The sequence below is a fragment of the Tiliqua scincoides genome, chromosome 4 (assembly GCF_035046505.1).
Source record: "Tiliqua scincoides isolate rTilSci1 chromosome 4, rTilSci1.hap2, whole genome shotgun sequence".
In the NCBI taxonomy this organism is placed as follows: domain Eukaryota; kingdom Metazoa; phylum Chordata; class Lepidosauria; order Squamata; family Scincidae; genus Tiliqua; species Tiliqua scincoides.
The window spans coordinates 74,821,152-74,847,018 of NC_089824.1; the positions used below are offsets into that span (position 1 = coordinate 74,821,152).

At 42.9% G+C, this 25,867-nt stretch overlaps 1 protein-coding gene and 1 pseudogene across 1 annotated transcript in view; one reads left to right on the top strand and one right to left on the bottom strand.

Moving 5' to 3' along the window:
- Positions 1-24,742, bottom strand: part of RNF144B (ring finger protein 144B) — a 55,690-nt gene extending 30,948 nt beyond the window's left edge. The window contains exons 1-2 of the mRNA XM_066626229.1: positions 24,500-24,742; positions 7,958-8,145 (exon numbers count right to left, since the gene is read on the bottom strand). Of these exons, the coding sequence (XP_066482326.1) occupies positions 7,958-8,122 (165 nt within the window). The 5' untranslated portion in view covers positions 8,123-8,145; positions 24,500-24,742. The remainder of the gene's footprint in view (positions 1-7,957; positions 8,146-24,499) is intronic.
- LOC136650271 (5S ribosomal RNA) lies at positions 11,869-11,988 on the top strand (annotated as a pseudogene).
- Positions 24,743-25,867: the final 1,125 nt, after the last annotated feature.

Below are 25,867 nucleotides of genomic sequence, written 5' to 3' on the forward strand. Positions count from 1 at the left end.
TCTTCTTTTCCTTGTCACTCAAGACTTGAAAAAGTTATTTTAGCAATCCACAATGCCACGGTCAAATACCCAACTCACCAAAGTCAATTGTAAAATTTACATGGTTTTTAATGAAGCCAAACTGAAGCTGTACCACTTCCAATGAATGTAGTGACATGCTTACTTCTAGATAAAACCTCAAGCTCTAAAGGTTCATACACAACTCAGATGTCATTCCCTTACTTTGACAGAGACACCAGTTTTACAGAACAGAGCACTTATTGTAGCAGTTTCTAACTTCAGGTATATATGAACTGTTCCTGCCTAAGTGAATGATTACATTTCCATTAACCAATAGGCACTGGACAAATACTGACAAATGGGGAATTACAAGCTACACAGCCACACAGCACACATCCCATCATGCTAGTTTCACTTGTGGGATCAGTTTTACTACTACTTTCCACACCCCATTTGTGATGATGATGATGAGCTTCATAAGCAGTTTGTGATACAGCACAAAGGTCTGTGGTTCAAAATAAATAGTTATTTTGAACAGGCACTGAGCACACCCACAGTGGTAGACCGCCCCTCAAGGTGCCCTGGGGCAAAGTTTCATGAAGCTGCCCCCCCACATGAAGCTGCCCTCCCCCACTCACCTGAACCAACACAGAGCCTCATGTGACGCCAGGACCAATAGAAGAAGCTGTCTGAGGCTTCCCCAGGTCTTTAAACTGTGCTTTTAGAAAATCAAAGCAAATTTGATTTTCCTTTTCCACAGTTTCCAACTGCGTCGGGAGTCTCATTAAAGCTCCCTGCATGGTCCTAGAGTCACACGGGTTCTGCAACCAGGGCATCTGCCCCATTCATCTATGGGAAGTCTGCTGCTGCACACCCAAATCTTTGGGTCCACTAACAGCCCAACCATATGCATGTCTACTCAGAAGCAGGTAAGTCTCATTGAGTTCAAAGGGACTTACTGCTAGGTAAGTGTGCACAGGATTGCAGCCTAACAGTACAATCCTATCTTATGCTGGAACAGGCAGGCCATGAGGCCTGCACTTTACCCAGTGCAAGATTGGGGCCCAAAGTGGCTCAGCTGGAGATAAGGAGAAACTCTTTGCCTTACCCCTGGGTAAGCCACTGCAGCCCTAATGGCTCTCCTCAGACTTGTGCCACCTCTGGAGGTGGCATAAGTCAGAGAAGAGCAGAGCAGCTTGCAGCTACTCCGAGCTGCTCAGGTATGGGGGATAGGATCCAGCATATCTGCCAGGTCCCAGCCCCATCTCCCGCTCCCCGCCCCCTCGCCCCCGTGACCACGCTCTGCCCGCCCTCCCAGAACACCTCCCTCCCACCTCCTTCCCACTCACCCCAGACTCTTGCGTCAGCCAAGCTTGGTCAATACTACCTACCTGGAGCAAGCCACCACAGTGGCTTGATGCAGCCTCCATGCTCCAGCGCACCTCAGTGCACTGGTGCAGCTTGCTCACAAGGAGGTGCAAATGTGCTTTATAGCACATTTGCAACCTTCCTGGGCCAATGCAAGGTACCTGCGCTGGTCCAAGGGTACGTTAGGATTGCACCCTTAGAGTGACATGTTGTTTTCCATTGCCACACGTTGATTCTTAGTCTAGTACAGTGTTTCTCAACCAGTGGTAAGGGTACCACCAGTGTATTTGAGGTGGTGTTTAGTGGCACTTGCAGGACCCCTGGATACTTGCTGCCTGGCAGCAAGACCAGAAATGTGACACAACATTTCCTCTAAAGAAGAAATGAAATGGATTTTCCTCTAAAGAAGAATTGAAAATAAATCCTACTCATAGCTAAGAGCTTTGCAGTTTGCTGTGTCTCATGCACAGTTCAGATACCTCATCTACATTCTGTTTCGGTGCTGTGGATGGATTTTTTGGACTATCTGGGGAAAGTCCATTTACCCATTTCTTTTCTGAGGTGTGCCTCCTCCAACTAATATGCTTTTACAGAAGTAAAACTGCTGCAGTAACAGGACATTTGGTTTGTTGAAATCCCCTTTGGCTATCCTCATTATGGGATGTAGCTATGTGAAACAAGAACTGTTGGGATCTGCATTTGTGTTCTAGTTTCTCAAGTGCTAGGCATATTCATTCTGCATACACTTTGAATGAATTCAGATTGGAATATTAATGGGCCCCAGTAGTATCCCATTCCAATCACTTTACAACAACAACCCTGAGTACAAAAGGCAATGAATGGGGTTTCCATTTTCACGGCCCCCATTTCCTGCCATTCATTTTCATTTCTGCAATTTTAAAATGAAATGGAAGTTGTTGAAAGGTCAGATAATCATCCTACTACTTCGGTATTTGCACTGTAATAAGGTCAACTGTAAGGCAGAAGGCACCTCAAGTAGAGATGCATTTGACTCCTCCCTGCATTAGCACTGGAGAAGGACTTTATGATTTAAAAAGTTGTGAGCTGCTGTGTGGATGTGATGATTAAGAAGCAGATACAAGTTCAACAAATATGCATGCAAAGAATATATATATACGCACTGGCAATATTGGGTTGGAAAGTGTTGTTATTTCTATCTTAGATAGATAGATAGATAGATAGATAGATAGATAGATAGATAGATAGATAGATAGATAGATAGATAGATAGATAGATAGATAGATAGATAGATAGATAGATAGATAGATAGATAGATAGATAGATAGATAGATAGATAGATAGATAGATAGATAGATAGATAGATAGATAGATAGATAGATAGATAGATAGATAGATAGATAGATAGATAGATAGATAGATAGATAGATAGATAGATAGATAGATAGATAGATAGATAGATAGATAGATAGATAGATAGATAGATAGATAGATAGATAGATAGATAGATAGATAGATAGATAGATAGATAGATAGATAGATAGATAGATAGATAGATAGATAGATAGATAGATAGATAGATAGATAGATAGATAGATAGATAGATAGATAGATAGATAGATAGATAGATAGATAGATGATATGTATGTATATATCTCAGATAGAGATAACACTTTCCAACCCAATATTGCCAATGTGTGTGTGTGTGTGTGTGTGTGTGTGTGTGTGTGTGTGTGTGTGTACACACACATTTAAACCAGGGTACTTCGCATCCAAGTTATGTACACCTTCTGTTGTCGATGATCTATACCTAGTCAGGGATGGTCCACTGAAGCAGCAGCTTTGAGCAGCAGCCAGGATGAGGCAGTAAGTTGGCACAGTGTAAGATGGAATGTCACTGCCTCCCGCAGCCTGCTACCTGTGGTGTATGCCCCTCCCTGCCCCTCATCACGAAGAGGCAACTCAGCATCCTGGGCCTGGGGAAGGACACTGTGGCTCAAATGCAGGTGGAGAGCTTTCTCAATGCAGTCACTTCTTTTGGTAGAAGATAAGAGTGACATTGAAAAAAGTGATTGCAGCCCACTTCCTGGTTGCTATCACAAAACCAGATATGGGCCATGATAGTGTTTTTCCAGTGTTTAGAGGCAGAGGGAGCCCTGCAGAGGGCTCCGTGGGGCTCCCCACAACCCCCAGACATCGGCAGGGACTAGGAAAAGTTACAAAAAGCCTCTATGCCCCCTGCAGTGGTGCAATCCTGAGCATCAAGTTGCTACCTTCCCCCTTTCCCCTACCCTTAAGGGGGCAACAGTAATGGTTCTCAGGCTGGTGGGTTGCAACCCACTTGTTTGGGAACCACTGCTCTAGAGAGACTTTCCAGTGTACTTCAGGCAAATAAGTTCTTGACGGAAACCTAAGGACTTCTCCTGAATTTTGAGAGAAGAACATGTGAGAAAGTTCCAAGATCGTGATTGCAGAATGTTAACACAGCTTTCTTTTTATTTGGTTTTCTCACCATGGTTTTCTATTTGGCTTTTTATTTGGTTTTCTACCATGGACAGGCAAACCAAAATCCTAACTATATTTCAGGTACTGGGGTCTAGCACCACACCACTGCTGGTAATCAGTATTGTGAGTAAGAGCAATGAGAAACTATTGCACTGATATGGGCAAGCCATATCAGTGCAAATCAGTGCAAATCACAACCTAGCGAGCCTTGCTAGGTCAGTCCAAGGGCCCTTCAAGTCCAGTGTCCTGTATCTCATAGTAGCCCACCAAGACCATACAGGACAACAAGATACCTGCATCCCATTGCCAATCCCTTGCATCTGGCATTCAGAGATAGGTTATCTCTAAAACCTGGAGGCTGCATATAAGTGACTTGTAACTAGAGGTGTTTGAAAATAGTGTTATTTGTTTTACTCAGAAGTAAGTCCATTGTGTACCATAAAACTTAGGCTGCAATCCTTTCTTATTCGAAATAAACACCTCTACTTTTAACCTGTTTTCCTCCACTAATCTGTCTAATCCATTTTAAGTATTTGTGCAAATATATTCCACATGCATTCGCTACTATAGCGATGTGCCAAATGAGTGGGGAACCATTTATCTGGTGTGCTCCCTGGGGCATTTGGTGGGCCTCTGTGAGATCCAGGAAGCTGGACTAGAATGGCCTATGGCCTGATCCAGTGGGGCTGTTCTTATGTTCTTATGTTCTAAATGCATCATCTCAACAATAGAAGCACTACTTTGATGAAAGATCTGGAACTTGGAGGGAATCAGCAGCCTAACAGTCAAGTACATGTTTTACATACAGAAATCCTAGGTTCAATCCCTGGCATCTGCAGTTGCAAGAATCTCTGGTAATTCTCTGTCTGACATGTTGGAGAGCTGGGGTCAGGCAGAATAGATACGTAGTACTGGTCTAGTTAAACCAGTGATCTGACTCAGGGTCGTAGCTAGGGGGGGTCAGGGGGGTTTCGCCCTCCCTGAGCCAGCAGTTTACCCCCCCCCCCCCAGAATTTTTTCCAAACCTGTTTTCTTTTTATCTAGTCTGGTGTCAGTTGGGAATGATTTGAAGCCCTTTTTGCAACTTTCTTCATGCACAGGAGGAAAGAGGGCTTGGTGCTTCTGGCAAGGATGGGAGGGAGAGTGCATGTGTGTAGAGTGGGTAGAACAGGGTCCTGGAGGGCTCCTTGGAAGTTATGACTTCTGGTCACCCTGCCCCCATATAGAGCACATGGAGAGCAGGGCTGGTCAAGAGAAGCTACAAGGAAGGCAGGAAGAGATTTCTATCTGTACTGGCGGGGGGGGGGAGGGCGCTACTTCTTGTGGAACATGCTAATTACTACAAGGTATTGCTGTGGCAGTGCAAGGAGAAACCTCTATTTCTGTTTGGAGACTTCATGGTGGGGTCTTTGCCTTTCATATATATTTTTAAAATTAATGGCTGCTGCTTGGGGACTGGGGAGACCCTTTTCCTGGTGAAGAAAGCATGGAAAGCATTTGAGCTAAAGAGAACCAAGAACTTAAGTGTGGAGAAGGTTTTAAGTAGGGGTGAATCCTGGGGAGGCCATGGGTGCATACCTGCCCAACTGTCCTGCCAGCAGGGAAGGGCACACACCGGGATGGAGCGCAAAATCGGGTGTCAGGGAAACACCCACTGGGCAGGTACCAAGGAGAGCCCAGGTCTACCCACCAATCAAATCGTCACAGAAGCTATAAACTCAACCTGGAGCCCAGGTCCAGGTCCAGATTGAGACATACAAAATTATGCAGGGAATGGACAGAGTGGATAGGGAGATGCTCTTTACACTCTCACATAATACCAGAACCAGGGGACATCCACTAAAATTGAGTGTTGGGCGGGTTAGGACAGACAAAAGGAAATATTTCTTTACTCAGCGTGTGGTCGGTCTGTAGAACTCCTTGCCACAGGATGTGGTGCTGGCGTCTAGCCTAGATGCCTTTAAAAGGGGATTGGACAAGTTTCTGGAGGAAAAATCCATTATGGGGTACAAGCCATGATGTGTATGCGCAACCTCCTGATTTTAGAAATGGGTTATGTCAGAATGCCAGATGCAGGGGAGGGCACCAGGATGAGGTCTCTTGTTATGTGGTGTGCTCCCTAGGGCATTTGGTGGGCCGCTGTGAGATACAGGAAGCTGGACTAGATGGGCCTATGGCCTGATCCAGTGGGGCTGTTCTTATGTTCTTATGTCTACCCAAGCAGGTAGACCTGGGCTCCAAGTTCAGCAAACAGCCACAGAGGCATGAGGGAGGACATGATTGAGAGCTACAAAATTATGCAGGGCATGGATGGAGTGGATAGTGAGAGATACTCTTTTCCCTGTCACATAACACCAGAACCAGGGGACATCCACTAAAACTGAGTGTTGAGAGAGTTAGGACAGATAAAAGAAAATATTTATTTACTCAGTGTGTAATTAGTCTGTGGAACTCCATGCCATAGGAACTGGTGATGTCATCTTACCTAGATCCCTTTAAGAGGGGATTGGACAAATTTCTAGAGGAAAAGTCCATCATGGGTTAAGAGTCATGATAGTTATGTGCAAGCTCCTGATTTTGAAGCAGACTACCTCAGAAAGCCAGATGCAGGGAAGGGCAACAGGTTACAGGTTTTGTCTTGCTGTCTTTTGTGCTCCTTGAAGCATTTGATGAGCCACTGTGAGATACAGGAAGCTGGACAGGATGGGCCTGTGGCCTGATCTTCGTATGTTCTTATGTAGGCTATAAGTTCAATTGGGAGCCCAGGTCTACCCAAGCAGGTAGACCTGGACTCCAAGTGGGAACCCTGCTCTACCTGCCCAGCAAATAGCCCACAGAGGCTATAAGCTCAATCAGGAACTCAGGTTTACCCAGCAGGTAGACCTGGGCTCCAAGTCCAGGTGGGAGCCCAGGTCTATCCACCCAGCAAATGTCCTCAGAGGTGATAAACACAAGTGGGACCACAAGTCTATACAGCAGGTAGACCTGGGTACGAAGTCCAGGCGGGAGCCCAGGTTTACCCACCCAGCAAATAGCCACAGAGGTTATAAGCTCAGTCAGGAGTCCAGGTCTACTTGGCTAGTAGACCTGGACTCCAAGTCCAGGCACCCGCCTGGTTGACCTGGGCTCTGAAGGTAGTGCTCATGGTCTCCCCCACCCACCCCCATACAGACACTGAATCCACCCCGATTCTAAGGAGATTCAACTCTCAGAAAGCTAGAAGAATTCAGCTATACTAGGTAGATTCCATAATTCAAATCTTCTGTACTTTGCTTTTTAAAAGTAATGAATATTGTAAAAAAAAAAAAAAAACTAGTGTTCCAATGGCGTTACTGTATTTGACTCGCATATCTTTCCTCTTGCTTTTATGTAAAGTAAATAAATTTTATTTTAGTATGTATCAATGCATCAGCAATGTATCATCGGCTAATGAAAGGCTTTCAATACTAGCAAATACTACCAGCATCACAGTGATATGTTTTACTTTTGCAGGGATGCAAGCCTGTGTATTGTGCTGTGTAAAATGAAAGGATATGTTGCATGTTATTTCTATGTAGTCAAATACATTTTACATTGCATACAGAGATGCATTTATTCTATGCAAATTATTGTTACATTGCTTTACAGATAATGAATGCATGTTTCAATAACCCTCCAAAAATATTTTCTCTTCATGAAATTTGGGGGAGTTATAGGTCTTTGATGTTTCTCCGTACTTATTCCTTCGTTTTTGCACACCTGTATAGATACCCAACATAATTGCCCACCCCACTGAAAAAGTCACACACACCCTCTAGAATCCTGGCTACGGGCCTGATCTGACTCCGTATAAGGCGGCATTACAAATTCAGAACAGCACCAATCCATTCCACATTTACTGTGTAAAAAATGTATTTTGGAATGGATTCTACAACATTTCTAGCTCTTTTGTGCTTCAAAACATGGCCAGTCTTAGATTTTGTCACATGAGACTGTGTTAGCACATCAAAGATGACTTCATATTTTCAGTCAGTCTAGTAATCTATTGAGAACAATAATGAAGTTGCTTCCTGAATTAAGTTTACTCTGGTCTTTGGATATTAGTTAAGCCCCTGTAAACACTTACCGAGGTACAAAAGATGCAGTTGCAAGCATGGAGAGTGGTCATCTTATCCAGGGAATATTCACATAGGCACAGTTTGCAAGTCACCAAAGGCTCCAAAGATAATTCTCCAGCTTCAGATATTCCAGTCGTCATGCTGTGATAGCAGATCTTTCCAGCAGAGGCCATCAATTCAACCAGGCCCACCAATTCTACAAAGGTGTAAATAAGAGCATAAGCTATAAAGATAATTGCAAGGACTAATATTTAACCTAGCAGCATTACAACTGCTTGAGCTTCTAATCCAGGGGTGCCCAAACCCCGGTCCTGGGGCCACTTGCAGCCCTTGAGGACTCCCAATGCAGCCCTCAGGGCGCCTCCAATGAGCCTCTGGCCCTCTGGAGACTTGCTGGAGCCCGCACTGACCCGACGCAACTGCTTTCAGTTTGAGGGTGACTGTTTGACTTCTCACATGAGCTGTGGGATGAGGGCTCCCTCCACTGCTTGCTGTTTCACGTCTGTGATGCAGCAGTGGCAGCAAAGGAAAGGCCAGCCTTGCTTTGTGCAAGGACTTTTATAGGCCTTGAGCTATTGCAAGACCTTCATTCATTCATATAATTCATCTTTAATATATTCATTTAAATAAGCTTATGTAAATTTTAAATATAAATTAATTATTTTTTCCTGCCCCCAACACAGTGACCGAGAGATGATGTGGCCCCCCTGCCAAAAACTTTGGACACCCCTGTTCTAATCTATAGTATATCGTATTTACTTATCAAGACAGACTGCCAATTACAAAATGCAAGATATCAAGCTAAACACAAGGATACAAGATGAAATACTTCAACAAGAACCAACACATTTCACAAAAAAAAAAAAAAATCACCATACACAAGTACCAGATTCCGTTCAGCTGAAGAAAGAATTAGCAAAGCAATAGGATTTCTGATACAGTATTGTGTATCCTGCATTTTAGGAGGTGAGATATAAAACTGAGCTATAGTTCTCCAGTCATGTTCTTGATGTATTGACAGGAAATCTGTCCAAGAATCAGCACAGATACTGCCCAGTCAAGAAGCCCTACGTGCAAGTCTGGAAACCACAGTTCAAACAACACAATGTTGACAAACAAAAAAGGAATAGGATAAGAACTAAAAGGAGTGGTGTACACATTCTGGCTGATCTTAGCAGCCAGTCATTATTTGTAGTCACTATTGACCCCATCCCTCCCACACAGTGTCCTTTGGAATACATAGACAGGGTCTCATCTCTGATTTTTGCACTGAGTTTCAGTGGCATTTGGAAACACTAGGCTTCTTATTGCTTCCAAGTGACTCCAAAGCCCAAAACAAGATCAGAGACAAGACATACCTCTGGCACACACGGATGCCATAGGTGATGTCTTTCTCTTCTTCCTTCCCCCACTTTCCAAGCATGAAATAAGATTGACTTCCCACCTTCAAGTTGTATGCTACACACACACACACACAAAACTCAGAGAAGCGGTGGTGTCTCTCACTTTGTGTTAACTCAGTGACAAGTGGTCCCCAAAAGTTATGGTCATCACAGCTGGACTTAACAACTGTATTTGTGAACCTAGGAGTAGGCTGAAGGAACTAAGAGCCCAATCCTATGTATGTCTACTTAGAAGTAATTCCCGTTATAGTCAATGGGGCTTGCTCACAGGTAAGTGTGGATAGGATTGCAACCTAAGTTTATTTAATTGAGGGGGAATATTAGTGTTGACAACATTTTTAGATACAAACGACAACCGAAAGAAGGGCCAACCCCATTATCTTATTCACTGATAACAAGCTATGGGTTTTAAGCTACAGGGAGATGGATCTGGATTAAATTTTTGGAAGAGTTTTTCAAACCATAAGAACAGATCACAACAGAAGCAGCAGTGAGGATGTTGAAAGGTACAAGTACTTTATATCTCAAAACCAGCAGCAGCATGATAGACAACTCATCAATCACATATGGTTAGTTGTCAGCATCTGAATGACTGCTCATAGGTGTGATCACAATAGGCTTCAGCATGTTGCTTAGTATGGGTATGACCTATATCTGGGTCAGAGTGGTGTCAGAAGTGCCATTGCCATAATCAATCATCTTGTTGGTGAAAGGCAAGTTTTGCTGCTTCTGTCCACTGGAGAAAAACATGTATCTAGCTAAGCCAAAAGTCCAGTGAATTACAAGAAGCTCTAGCAGGAGACACTGAAGGGAAGCTTTAATTCAAGGACAGCAGACAATGAAAGTTCAGCAAATAGGTAATTCAAATAGTTGACATTTTGGAGACACTGCAATTATGCCTATGCCTGCACATGTCTGTAAGCCTAAAGTAAAGAACTAATACACAAACCAATCAAACTCCAAACCAATTTTGAACTTCAGGATTTGACAAGCCTGCCTATTAAGTCAGCCCCATATGATAAAAATTCAGACATAATCCCTTCACCTATGTATATTGGCTTCTATGTATGGGAAAAAACAGGGCTTCTTTGAACAACAAAATGGAAGTCTAGATCACTGTTTCTCTACCAGTGGTATGAGTACCACCAGTGGTACTTGAGGTGGTGTCTGGTGGTAATTGCAGGACCCATGGACACCTGCTGCCTGCCAGCGAGACCAGGAACACGACACAAACAGCAGCGGGAGGCTCCAAAGCATGCTTTTCCGCATTCAAAAAAGCCCTTCATCCACCCTGAGCCTTTTACTGGTGTTTGTCACATCGCATCTGGCCTCCCAATCTGGAAAGTAACAGGCGATGATGTCATTGTCGATTATTTCTGGTGGCACTTCCAATAGAGGGACCACGTAAAATGGTACAGCTGAGGACAAATGTTGAGAAACACTGGTCTAGATAGTTGCTGATGTTGGACAAAATTAATTTAGTTTCATGTGGCTTAAGATACATCAATTATGGCTCTATGCAAGACACATAAGCATAAATCCACTTGGTCAAATGTCCATGTGATAGAGTACAATCCTATACATGCTCACTGGGGAGGAAGTTCCATTGAATTCAGTGAGATTTACTTCTAAGTAGATATGCATAGGATTGAGCTGTTAACCTATTATCTCAGGAATGCTTCACATGCATTTCTCCTACATAAAAAATGCTGGAAGGTGAACACACATCTCTTCTTCACCCAAGGCTAAATAAGAACTCACACATCACAACTGCCTGTGTAAACATGTTTTCTACACAGAGATCATTTTCATGTAGGCAAAATGTTCAGTTAAAATGGCTCTTTGTCACTGATGGGATCAGCAAATGGTTATTCTTTTTTTGTCTGATATTATTACTAGGAGGAGGTATGCGCTTCAATTAGCAAAGGCACAAAGGAATTTTAAATGAATGCCACAGCAAAAGGTTATTGAATTACAGAGTTTTGTTCCTGGGAAAGTAACTCTCTGCCTCTAAATACTCATAAACCTCCCTGGTGCCCTTTTACATGCCATTAGAAATAACTAATTCCTTATGGGTAGAACAGGAATCACAGTTTTACCAAAAGCTTTGGGAACAATAGCACTTTTCCAAGTCAGAATCCATAAGCCACTGTTCTGCAATTGCTGCAACAATTATTATCAGTGAATCATCCAAAATAAAATGATGCATCAAGGGCTATATTTACTTGCATTTGTACTTTCTGTTTAATCCATGCCTCCAGAAAGGAAATACATTTTGGGGGAGAAAGAGTTGTACATTGGGGGGGGGGGGTAGAGAGGAGATACAAATCTCCTTGGATTTATGCCACCTCCGAACTTATGCCCCTTATCCCATTGGGGCTGTGGTGGCTTACTCAGGGGTAAGGGGAAGAGTTTCCCCTTACCTTCAGCTGAGCCACTTTGGGCCCCTATCTTTCATAGAATAGAGCACAGGCCTCCTGGCCTGCCTGTTCCAGTGCAAGATAGAATTGTGCTGCATGTTCAGCAACTGTTACCCTGCAGATGCCTGATCTTGTCTGATCTTGGAAGCTAAGCAGGGTTAGGCCTGGTTAGTACTTGGATGGGAGACCGCCTGGGAATACCGGGTGCTGTAGCTTATACCATAGTCTTTCGAGACTGAAGATTGCCAACTATTTAGTAGAATTAAGGGACAAAATATACAGGAGAGGAACAGACATGTTTATTGTTCACATGACTTTCATATATATAAGTGGAAATAGAGGAGATCTAATTTAACCAAATGATTAGCTGAAACTGTTCCTTATACCTACCTGCAATCTATTGCTCAAAGGTTTCACTCCAGCCCTACAACCATCCACATATAGCATAAATGACCAATATTTGAGAATATTTGAGCATAAATGAGAAAAGTCCCAGTACGCAATAGGATGTAGGATCATAATGCAGGAGAGAGTTCAGCTCCTTTCCCACCTCTTTTCATATGGCCAAAACCTCACAATTTATGAATGGGGAGACTCAGGAACAAACATGTGTGGCTGCTGTTTGTCATGCCTAGTTAGGCCCTATGTGGGTCCATAAATCTGTGGCAGTGAGAGATGGTGGAAGGTTGCAGTAGCCCATGGTGCACACATGAAGAAGGGTGCTCGTACAACCTCCCCATAGCCAGATTCTCCTCTTCCTGCTGCTGCAACATTTCTTCCCATCCTTGCATGCTCTACACTCCCCTATTCTTTCCTAAGCTTTTCTGGCTGGGGTGAGCAAGCAAGTGGTCGGGGATCATTCCCCAAGACTATTTGCATGTCCTTCGTCCTTCCCCTGCCCCCCCCCTTCTAATCAATCATACTTGCATGCTTGCTTGGGGAGCAACCAAGGGAAGGAGGAGGTTCCATCACTGCCCCACAGTGGAAGGTTTAAGGGGCCAACAGGCCAATCCTTCAGGAACATGGGCCCTGTGCCAGTGCCTGACCTTGTCAAACTCTGACAACAGCCCACTGACAGCTAATAAGGAGCAGAATTTGCCTATATGAGAGACTTCTCCAACACAGTCAGTTTTTCCCTCCTCAGCCAGTTGTCTCACAAAATGCCAACTTGACGTTTACAAAGAGGAAGGGGGAAAAATACCGCTAGACTTTAAATGATGTTACTCCACCACACTTTACCATAAAAGGACTCCAAAAGCTGGCATAGCTTAACTCACACAAAGTCAAAACCAAAAGCTATAGCCACCTATGGAACTTCTCCACAACTCAGACTGGCTGGAAGTCAACTCATTAGAATGTTGTGGCCCCTGGAGGTAGCTTCCTCTGCCCCAGCAAAAGATACTGTAAAACATCTCCTGCCACCCAACACTATTACCTGATCACATCAAACAACCCAAAAACACCAAATACCCACACAAGATGGCATATCAATGTGGTGCTCCTAGCAGCCAAGATTTAAGTTTGTAGACCTGGTTATGGGAAAACATTAGGTCAAAAGCATGTACTCTGAAGGGGGGAGCATACAAAAACAGTGCAATCCAAACCTGTTGATGGGGCAGCACAAGTCACTTACACCAAGCCAGAAGTGTTGTTAACATGCCACGAGACTCAGCTAAGCCAGTGCATGCATCCAATCTGCACACTGCCTTACAGCTTATAGGCACAGTCTCAAGTAAGGTTATGCCAGCGGGGGGGGGGGGGGATAGTGGGCAGAATGGGGCTGCTTCAAGTCAGGAGAGGGAAGGCAAAGGGCAGACTGATGGGTGGACCGGGCCCAGGAAGGGGTGGGACAGGCCTGGGCAACCTAGGCCTAACCCCCCTCCCAACCAGCCTGGTGTTACACTAGACTGTTCAGATCTGCGCCAGCAAAATTACTGGTGCAGATCTGAGTAACTTCATCAGAGTGGCTGCCGCGCAACATTGGGTAAGGGGAAATAAATTCCTATTGTAGCTTATAATCTTATGGCTGTGGATTGTCATGCCTGCCTTTGAATTTATTACAGCTTATAGGCAGCACAAATACAATTGTCGTACTATTAGTAGAAATACAGTTGGGCCAATAAGAAATGGTTCTTGGAAAGGTTATACTTTCCCCTAACTTTCCTATCTGCTCACACCTCCTTAGCAAGTCCTGCCTCACACTTTTTGAGGACCACAACAGTCAATACAGCGTCTAATCCTTACTAAAAAGAAAAAGAGTGATATTTTCAATATCACAACATACATCTTTCATAGTAAGATTCATCTTTCTTTGAGCGGCCTGCTTGGAGGCAGGCTGTGCAGCATGGCCTTTCCCAGTTTGAAGAGACACTTGGCCAACAGACTGAGGCTAAGAGGCAAAGAAGGAAGGCCCATAGCCAGGGAGACAGACCAGGGACAGACTGCACTTGCTCCCGGTGTGGAAGGGATTGTCACTCCCGAATCGGCCTTTTCAGCCACACTAGACGCTGTGCCAGAACCACCTTTCAGAGCGCGATACCATAGTCTTTCGAGACTGAAAGTTGCCAACAACAATATGAAGCAATATTCGTTCCTCTCAATCCTATTTCTTCACTTATATTTTGTCCTAGGCTGTGGGCCTGCTGCTGAAAAGGGATTATTCTCCTCTTTCCATTCTTACTGCAGGGTCTTTGTAATAACAGAACCGGGGCCATCCGACAGAGTGGTATGGCCAAGAGATTTTAATCAGTGTAAGCAGACTTTTCAAGAGAAAATAATAGTGGGCCTTGGGGTGAGGTCTACAGCAGAGGTTCCACAAGTTCACTTTGCAGGCTCTCAGCAAAAAACACAGCAGCATCAGCATCTCTGTCTATTCAGGTCAACTCTGCTGCTTTATCTTGGTGATCTCTAGCAGAGCTGAAGTGTCTTAATGCATCGCACAAGAAGTAAAACATAAATGGAGGTGAAGGAAAGGAAAGAGGTCATGAGAATGAATGAGCCCCCATCCAGCAGTAATTATGTCAGAGGTCATAAACATGTTCTTGCCTTTGGGTTGCCCAACTCCAGGATGACTTGCCCTTTCAAAGCCCCTGCTCTTCCCCCTCCCCCAGTAAAGCTCAGAACCAGAGAGCTACTTTGTGCAAACCCAAAGGGGTTCAGACTTTGTCCACTGATCAGCAGACATGGATATCGTCTGAAGCTGCTTTGGAAGCTCCCTCAGTTCCAAAAATAGCTGGCAGGTACCATGGAGGATTGCTGCAGCATAGCTCCTTTCAATACTGGCCCAAGCCGCCCTATAATACAGCTTTTTGCTTGCTTTTGTCATTAATAAAATGTGTGCACACCCACACTTCCAAGGAACAGCAACTATATCTGAAAAGGAAAGCCAGGCAATTTATACTAAAAAGAAACAAGAATATTCCCTCAAAATGTCAGCACTCCCTCCCTATATCTTTACAAGAATGTGGGAGGTAGTCTTGAGACTTCATCACACAATCTTTAAAAAAAAAAAAGTTGATGCTTCTTTCATTTCCCCTCCCTCCCACACAGATTACCAGCCCAGAATCTCCAAGAATCAGCATCAATCTCCAGGATAGCCCCTGGAGAAGCAATCCTTGAAATTTTCACAGACCTTCCAGAAATTCCCATCATTACATCATGTTGGAGGAAAAAATTTCCAGTAACAGCTTTAGAGTTACCAACCCTAGACAAAGTTCAGGTTGCATGCTGGGAGTAGCTGCTTCAAACAAACAAAGATTTACTGCTAAGAGACTATAGTCAGTGTTTGCCACCAACAACAAATTGCCAGTGAGTGGCTGACCTGTTTCTCTCTGTAATAACCTGAAAGAAGCTCATGCAGTTTACTTGAAATGTACCACCGAAACACTACAATTTATAGCTGTAAGGATGCCCAAAAGGCTCAGTCATGAATTCAGTGTTCGGCACACTTCAATCACCACTGAAGCTAAAGCTTCGTGTCAGTGCAAATCCATGCTCTGTCTTGCACTCCAAACACCCAGCACAGAGATGTCTCATTCCAAAATCCCTGCTCCAATAACACAACAGAATGGAAGGGCATATATTCTTTCTTGTTCTACTTTCATACACAATAGAATTCACAGCCAGGATTAATTTCAGACATTAATTAGTGGTTACTAGATTTTGTGGCCTAATTATGAGATTAGAGATTGTCAACAATATATTTCCTAATTCAGAAAGAGGCAAGGATTTCTTCATTGCAGTTACATTTGTATCAGGCCGCAATCCTAAGCAATTTTTCAGCACTGACATAAGGACAATGCAACTCCAAGGTAAGGAAACAAACACTGCCCTTCATTGAGGAGGCCTCCATGACTACCCCACAACTGCAGGATGCAGCACATGCCCTACTGGCACAGCTATGCCACTGGAAAGTTGGTTAGGACTGCGCCCTCAGTCTTTCTCCAAAAAACAAAAAAACAAAACAAAACAAGATTTCACACATAGGCTCCAATCCAGGGCTGGCTGGTCCCAAACTTGCTTATATTCAGCGGACCAATGCATGAGCACTCCATCTTCAAAGCACTGCGTCAGCTTCTAAAATAAACACCATTAGGGATGTGAAAACTGGAACTTGTAAGAGAAAACTGATTTAAAGACTTATGCAAGGTGAAAAACCAAGTTAAACTACAAGACTTACATTTACTTAACCTTTAAAATTCATTAGACCGGGATCTTTAGAGACCATGCAAGCACACTATATATGCTAAGGAACCTCTCTTTTCCTGGGAAAGTTATCTTGCCTGTCAACAGCACAAAGCCTCAAGCAGCTTTCCAGTCTTTCATGATTGTCTGGTGTACTCTTTCAGATGATATATTTGAAGATTAATCTGCCCAAATATCATTGAACACATTGATGGGGCAGCAGCAGAAGGAATGATAAAGAAATGGTTCATCTGTTTAAAAGCACAAAATGTACAAAGGTTCTTTTTTTTTATTCTTTTTTTATTTCAAGTGACTTTTTAGTCTTTTTTGGGTTCTTTTTTTATTTCAAGTGACTTGAAAAAGAACAAAGTGGCTGAGAAACTATTCCTATCCAATTTTCCAGAACTGATACAGCCATGCCAATGGGGTGTGTGCTGCATCCCGTGGTGGAAGGGCAGTCACGAGGGCCACCTCAAAATAAGAGAACATTTGTTCCCTTACATTAGGGCTGCATTGCAGCTGCATCAGCACTGGGAAGTTGGACAGGAATAGGCCCACTGTCTCCTAAATCATTTAAAAGTTTAATTCAGAAGGTATCTGAATGCTTTAAAAGATATCTGAATGCTAATTTGAATGCTAATGATATGTGGGCCATGTCATTTCTGGCCCATGTCATTTCAAGAGAACTAATCAGTACCAGTTTAGGGACACTGGGGAACCTGAGGCAAAACCACATACTGGGCCAGTATGGTGCCCCCCATTCATGCCATTCATGTACTTGGCACTACCACTGTCATCAATACTGAAGTTTCAGAGGTCAGCCTGTCCAGGTCATGTCTCTAATGAGTAGCCCCTCAGCTGCTCCACCTGGCCGACCCCTGACACCATCCCTGGAACTCGCTTCCATCCTAGCACTATACATCTTATGCCAGTGGCCATTTACGTGTCTATTCTATTCTGCTACTCATGCACCCATTTCCACTGATGCAACTGTGCTGAGGAGGCTTGTGCTGCATCTTTGCAGGTGGAACAGTTTGGGAGACAAGGGAAAATATTTTCCCTAACCTCCCAGTAAACTTCCCACTCACCAATGGATCTCTTTGGGCCTGCACCAGCTCTGTAGCTCTTTAGCTGGCACTAGTCTGAGGAGAGAAAAGGAGCATGCTAGCTACTTTTGGAGGGGATAGCATTCGGCACAAGTCACCCATGCCTGATGCTACCCCCTCCCGCCTCTGTCGTGCCCCCAGCCCTCCCCACCAAACTACCATTGTCAACACATGCTCCATCTGCCAACACCACATATATGCACAGCCATTTCAGCCTGTGTGCCAGGGTTCCAGAAGTGCACAGCTCTGCGTACTTTCAAAAGGCCATTCACAATGGCCGTAAAGCATGCCCTGCCACTGGAACACTAGTTCTAGCAGCAAGGATGAGAAACAGGATATGGCTACAATTCTATACAGTGATCTGGAAGCAAGTCCCACTGAACACAATAGCACTTACTTCTGAATAGACATGCCCTGGATTGTGGGGCAATGTATAAAAAAGGGTGGCTGGAGAGCCTTCAGAAACTTCCACCTCCCCTTATAAACCAAGGGTACAAAGAAGAGACACAGTGACCGTGGAAGAGGACTGGCAGTGGCCAAAGTCAAACTTATTCCAAAAGATCTACTAGGACAGTCTCTAAGAATGACCATTCATCATTGAATAAATCCACTGAATAAATTCCCAAACTGTGGGTTGCGAGCCAATTATTGGGGGTTACGAAGACTCCCAGGAGAGCGTTCTGAGGCCTCCAGTCCCAGTGGGAGACCTGAACCTGCCACACTGGCCAGGCTCATAATCTAATGTGCTTGAGCACTAATAAGAAGGTGCTAAGAGGAAGCAGTTTGGAGAGTTTACACAGAGCTACCTCTTCATACTTGCATGCTAGCACTTGCCCTCCAAACAGCTTCCACTTCAAGTCTGCTTGTTAGCACTTGCCCTCCAAGCACAGAGGAAGCTGTTTGAAGGGCTTGCATGGAGCAACAGTAAGTGTAGGGTTCACTATTATTCTCAGTTTTGATTATTTACATTAGCAGCAGGAATGGATTCCCTACATATGGCTGTAAGTAGTTTGGTCCCACATCTCCTCATACTAACAAGTCAATACCACATCAAAAGCCATCTCCATTACTTATTATGGAGGACAGTTTCTTATTACAATTGATGCTATCTGCTTTAGGTTAATGAAGAGCAGAAAAATCAGCACTCAGGAAAAATTAGGAACACAAGCACACAACCCTGCTGCTATTATGGTTAAACAAAATTTACTTTAACTTCCAAAGACAGTAACAAGGCGTTCACATAAATGCTCCTTCCTGTAGTTCTATTCTGCTTCCCTGATGGAATCACTTCTCTGTCACTTTCAAATGAGGCAGAACAAACCCCTTACTTGGCATCAATGCACATAACACTTTCCCAGTGTTTTGAACAAGATGCAATAAAAGACACAAGTCGTTTCAAGACAGACCGTGACTGTAAGATTAAAATTTAATAAGAAAAACTAAACGGCTGCTTGGCAAACTGAATGAATGTTTGTTAATGTTAAACTACAATGGGTTCTTATAAAAATTATTTATTGACAGTTGTGATACAGCCACATAACAAACACAGAGCCAAAATACAGGGCTTACTGCGTCAACTCCAGGTGAACTGAAGAAAGCAATAATGTTCCATAATGTAAGGGAGTGGTTCCCAAATCTTTTGGAGGCCCTACAGCAGGCATGTTCAACCACTGTGCCATGGTACACTGGTGTGCCACAAATGGTCTGCAGGTGTGCTGTGGGAGTTTGGGGGAGGGTCATTTATTGGTAGGGCCATTGGGGATGTGAGCTTCCCACCAACAGTAAGGTGAGCCTTGTCAATTGCCAAAAAACTGATGGTGTGCCCTGAAAATTTTTGTACCTTGTCAGTGTGCCGTGAGACAAAAAAAGATTGAAAATCACTGCCCCAAAGACTGCTGCCTGATTTATAAATGCCAAGGGCTGTGGCTATAATGGTGATTGGGCAGCAGTGTTCCCTCTGTCAAATAGCAGCTTATTTAACCCTAAATGCACATAACATAATCCACTTGTCAGTTTCGTGAACCACCAAAAATTGGGTCACAATTGGGTCTAGAAGAGTCCTCCAGGGAGCCAGAAGAGTTGTTAAATTCCAGAGAAATACACCCTGTGCATCAAAGCTGGTGCAAAACCCTAACTGCTGCAATCTGGATCGGTAGTTCCCAAACGTTTTCAAAGACAGGCAGAGAGCATTGCAAGAGACTACTCTGGAAAAGGGGGGGCATGAATGACAGCAGCCAGATCCTTCTGCCAGGAAAGGACACAGATGGCATACAAGCCTACGCTGTTAGAAAGCATTTTTGGCTTTCTAACTGCCACTAGCGCATCCAGCAGCAGGACAGGCTCCAAAGCCCTCCCAATTCACTAACCTGATCCTTATGGGAGAGCATGACTCCCCCCCCCCCCGCCAAGCAGATTAAATACCTACCCCCAAGGACATATTTATGCAACTTATCCAGGGAGACTCTCTCCTTTATGAATGACTCATCTCATGCACTGCTAAATGCTTCTTCCTTATTCCCATGACTACAGCAGAAGAAGAGAGAGAAAGCATTAAACCAGACCTGAGCTTCCCAATACTGAAAAGTCAATACTGTTAAGTGGGAGTGAGTGTGGGCACAATAGCTCAGGAGATTTTTTTTTTTAGCTTGCAAAAACAAGGCTGCAGTGTGATAATGCCCCCCATCACAATCTCCTCCTTACTCAAAGGCACAGAACAACTTGCCTAACAATCCAAAATATTGGAAAAATCCTTGCAGTTTACCATATAACTCTGACATGCACCTTCAAACAACAAGAGCAAAGGTAACCTGATTCCCTCAACCCCTCAAGTGACCAAGGCAGCTTAATTTCTTCTTTCACCAAATTTGGAGGCATTCCATTCACTTCAATGGGATCAGAAGGGCAATAAATGGCGGATTATTTAACATAAAAGTTGCATTCACTATGGACCAAATCTTGTTAAATGCTTGTGTGAAAGCCAGACACACATTGGTGTTGGAAAGGAGTGCAATGCTGTCCCTGCCAATGCTAAATCTTCTGGCTATTAGCATACGTTGATGTCTCAGGATGAAGGTCTAGAACAGGGGTCTCCAAACCCCAGCCCGGGGGCCAGATGCGGCCCTCAGCGAGCCTCTATCCAGCCCGCGGCCAGCCTCTTGTTCCCTGATAGCCTCTGTTCCACTCAACTGAACATGACCAGAGCTGTGCTCTGATTGCATCTGGAGGGTGTTCTGAGGGCCGAAGGCTGAGTGAATGAGCCCACTCATTCATTTATTCATTCATCTAAGTTCCATCACTAATTTATTTATTAAAATTTTATATTTAAATTTTTTTCCGGCCCTCAGCACTGCGCCAGATATTTCATGCGGCCCTCTGGCCAAAAAGTTTGGAGACCCCTGGTCTAGAACAACTATGCTACTAGAGCTAAAGATGCCCACGTGTTTACAGAATCTGGACTCAAAGAACACAAGATTTTTATTTATTCATATGCTCCATTTCTGCATTCCTCAGTTGTTGGCATGTATTTGCTTTTATAGCGGTCACTATAGCCTTAGGGCCCTGATCACCTAAAAGCTTGAAGTAACGTGGCACGCACCAAGTGATTTCTCTGAAACCACAGAAATTGTGAGTTTTGGCACACAAACAAGCACGTTTCTCCAGGTTTGGGCCTCCATCCAAAAGAATCATGTCGTATGTGTTTGGAGGTCTTGGCTGTACCATTTTAATTATATTAAAGTTATATTCCTTGTTACTATAAGGCCCAGTTAGTCTCTCTTGAACCAATAATACTCGTATGTGTAAGACAAAAACAATGGAACACTCAGCACAAAGCTATTTGGCACAGGTAACTAAGTAAACATTTGTGAATGCTGCAAACTTTCCCTGTACTTCAGCAGCACTCAAACTGCATTTTTAGTGCAAGCCAGACTCTAGGAGCAGAATATCTACTTTGTGCTCAACTAAGTCAGAATTGAATCAAGATCTTGTTGCCTCTGGATTTTATCACTGTTAAGGCTATCTGCTCTGCTGTGAATGATCAGGGCTCACTCTTTACTTGCTTACTGCGCTCATTTTCAAAAAGAAAGGGCAAAGTATCTTGTTCTCCATATCACACCAAAGTCCACTGCTCAGTGTACAGGAACTCTTTTAGAAAATGGCCTAGAAAGCTGTGTGAATCAGAATTACAGCAAACTCAAGAACACAGCAGGTTTTGGAAAAAAAAAAAAAAACAGGCTTTCCTTTTTTTAAAAAAAAAAAATTTTTTTTAATATTAAAAAAGCAAGTTTCTAATCCATGGCTGCAAAATAGCACATTGAAAGAAGATGCAAACCACTTCAGCTTTTCGTTCATAAAATATCAACAGTTTTTCTAGTTTTCAGAGTTATGCTTTGCTTCACAGATCCTGCCTGGTCCTCACAATGCCTTAAGCATTTCTTATACCCTTGCTTATCCATCCACTATCTTAGTTCTGCAAAAAAAAAAAAAAAAAAAAAAAGGAAAAAGAAAACTCTGGAGGAAGGGAGAAAAGGACATTGATTGATGCAATTGGCAAATCTGATCTTAGTTCGGGATCATACAGCCATGATATGGAACCAAGATCAGCTCATTCAGATTCACTGGTTAGACAATTTGTACCCCATACATCATTCTGTAGCTCACCAAGAAAGTGAAAGAGTTTCTCATGTCTGAACATGCTAATGTCGCCACAAACTAGCTGGCAGGTTTTACCTTGTGGTTTTACCTCAGGTCACCATGTGGTATGGAAATTTCTGACTAATTCTGGCAATCTTCCACTGAAAAACAGTTGCACAATAATCATGGCTCAAGGAAACCAGAAGTTTCTGCAGAGGAAACAAGATACTGTATACATGGTCCAAGGCTCCTACTGGTCTCAGGAAGTTAGCAGAAAGACCCAATAAGTGACACGTCCACAAAAAGAACAGACCTGCTCAGTTTACCATTTTAGGAAGTTAAAAGAATGAAACATGATGCTTATAATTTGATTAAAGTGAAAATGGGAATCCCCTCATTTCAGTGACTAGCAAAGCAGAGATTAAAGGAACAGAAACATATACAGTACTGTACTCAGTTTTCCCTTCTACTCCCAGCACCATGAAAAGTACAGCAGCTCAGATAACTGGGGTCTTCATCACTCAAGAATCCTAATTTGTCTGGCAATCAGAGAAATGCCCAACAATCTGTTGGTTGGAGGGATGGAGGCTGCAGAATAAAGTGACCATTAACAGAAAAGCTCTCAGATATAACCCAAGATGGAACTGGCAAAAAAAAGGTTTACCACACACTGTCCCCTTCTAATTGCTCATTGAAAACTGCAACTCGATATCACAGCTCCTCAAACTCCCAATTTTCAGCTTAAGGTCCATCAAAAAAAATGTGCATTACTACACCTTCCTAGACTGCAAGTCCTTTTAGGACTTGGAACCATTCATTTATTTAGCTACATAAAACATCTTCTGAACATTTTGTTGAAAAAATGGTATATAAATATTCTTATCCACTCAAACAGTTGATTCAAAAAGTTGGTCAAATTAGATAGAAAAGTACACATGGAAAAGGTAGAATCACACCTGTTGACACTGCTACTGACTCCCATTTAGTAACTTCTGCACAGGGGGTCTTGGGTATGCATGCCAGGGAGCATATTCTCCGGTCATGCAGTCTGTACCCTGCAGAAATGGATGGTTTGGTATAGATCTTCAGAACCTACATGCATTGACCTCAGAGGAGAAGTCACAACCATACAGTTTGAGGTTAGGCCCAGAAGACATATCCCAGTTCTACTCTTTCACATATACAGCTCTATCCAGTTTGATCATGTAAGAGCTAAAGTGTATGCAGGGTTTCTGATCTGCTCCACACCACAAGCCAAGGCTCCACAAGCATTGAAGTCACATCTTCAGAAACAACTCTGGCACAGTTATTAATAAGCCTAGAGAAACCATGCAACATTATTTCTTTAAATCTTTCAGGATATTTAACAAGAGTTCTGGATCTTAGAGCTGACTTGCACTTTATTACAGAACAATCCTTAAAGCAAAAAAAAAAAAAAAATCATTCACAGGCAAAGAGCAGAGACTACTTTGTATTGACATCACTGTAAACAAGATGTCTAGAAATATGCAGACACACAAACTTATATATGGCTTTGCTTTCCTGGATGTACAATCAAATAATGGACATTATGAACGCAAAAATATTTATATTACATAATCAATACATGTGAGCATAACATTATTTGCCTGAACAGGAAGTAAGAGATGAATACATAAAAATATTCTTAAAGTCTTAATGGAATTGGGAAACAAAGAATAATTTAGTGTTTAATTCTCTCCCATAAGGTACATAAGTTGTGCTACAGTGTACCAAAAGGTAGAAATAAATGACACAAGTACAATAAATGTATATATTTCTAGTAGCTCCTCTCTTTGGCACCCATCCTTTTACACACAGAATAGAATCCTACACATACTTACTTAGAAGTAAATCCCACTGAATTAAATGGGCCTTATTTCTGATGAGACATGCATAGGATTGCACTGTAAGTTTCCATCTTGAGCAGGTAAGTTTATAATGTGCCATTTGATTCTTTTACTGCCAGTCAAGAACAATGAACATTTTCAGTCACATCTCAGTATTAGTGCAATGCTGAGCTAATAAAAAATAGCATAGTTCCCTCCCTCCCCCCCCCCCAAGAAATCAATACATAGTTAATGCTTTGTGACATTTACTATCCAAGGATCCTCTTTCTGCCTCAATGATTTTCTAAGAACTACGATGCTGGCAGCTTACATTAAAATCATGAATCAGAAAGATTTCTGCTTTGCCTCCCTTTCTCCTTTTAGGAACTGAACATGAAAATTCCATAGCCTTCATTTAGCATCTCCTGTTATCAAGAAACACAGGTCACTCCAACGTACCTCTCTGAATGAGAGAAGGATTCACTTCCAGATGTTTGACTTTTCAACAGCTTCACTCACTCTTCAGTGCTTCCGAGACTCATGTCACAGCCAGCTAAACCTCAGAATCTGAAGGAAACAGATTTCATTTCTTTCTTTCCTTCCTTCTCACAGTGTCTGAGAGCTTTGCACGTTATAAGTCTGGAACAAGACTCATCTCCCAACCCTCTCGTCACTCTCAGGAATAATCTCCTCCCTGCTATTAAGTGTATGTTGCCATTATCTTTGAAAAGCACGTCATCACACATATGCAGTAGCTGTGGGAAAGCTGCACTTATTTATACAGGAAGCTTGAGCCACAGCACTTCCTACTTCCCTAGTCTCATTTCAACTGCAGGTGATTATTTTTAACCCTCCCTGAACCTAGCTAATACATACCACAACTTGTTTGTTGTGGGAGAAAAAAAAATCAAAACAACTTATTTCTGAACTCTAACCCAGGTGGGCTATCAAGACACTTCAGTTAGGTGTGGTTAAAGATTCAAATTATAATAAATGCCTCAAAAATTTCACATAGCCAATAACAAAACCCTCCTTTGGGATGATAGCTGACAGGCAGAAATCCAACAGGGAATGTTTCCTCTACTGCCACACCAGAAACGGATGCAGTTATTGAATTTCTACATGCCATGCATCTGTTAAATGCACAGACGCACTGTCAAAAAAAGAAAATGGCAATCCTATCCAGGGACTTGGAAAATATAAACTTACAGTACAATATATGCATTTGAGAACTATAATGCAGTAGAAAGAATCATCAATTTTATACTATTTAGAGGTGTTGGTGGAAGAAAAAAAAACAAAGAATTTTTCTTTCTTTTTCTCTGTAAGCATGTGTATGGAATTTTCTGGTCAACCGATGATGAAATTAGTTTTGATCTTAAATGCATCAGTGTGTACTTTTGCAGCTGCATGATCTTGATGCAGTCCAGATCAAGACCACAGCATAGAAGTAGGGGCTGTTTTTATTTCCATGCCATCTTTCCACCAAAAATCCCCACCCCAAGCTGCTATGGGTCCCTAACATACTATTTATTCAAAGGCACTTTCAGGGAGGATGTTAAGCAGGAATATGGTGTGCATTGAACAGGTTAAACACCCCAGACTTTGCATCACAATCCAAGTCTGGATCATACTTGGTACTGCAAAGTAAACCCCAAACTAGATGATGACACATTTAACATCATGTTCTGTTTGAACTCAAGGATAGCATTCTATGCATCTGACAAAGTAGACGATACTAGTCCAGAAAACCATAAGCTATTATTAATTACAGGCCTGAGGTGCCACAAGATTCCACATGGCTGTCTCTTATCACTTATCAAGCAC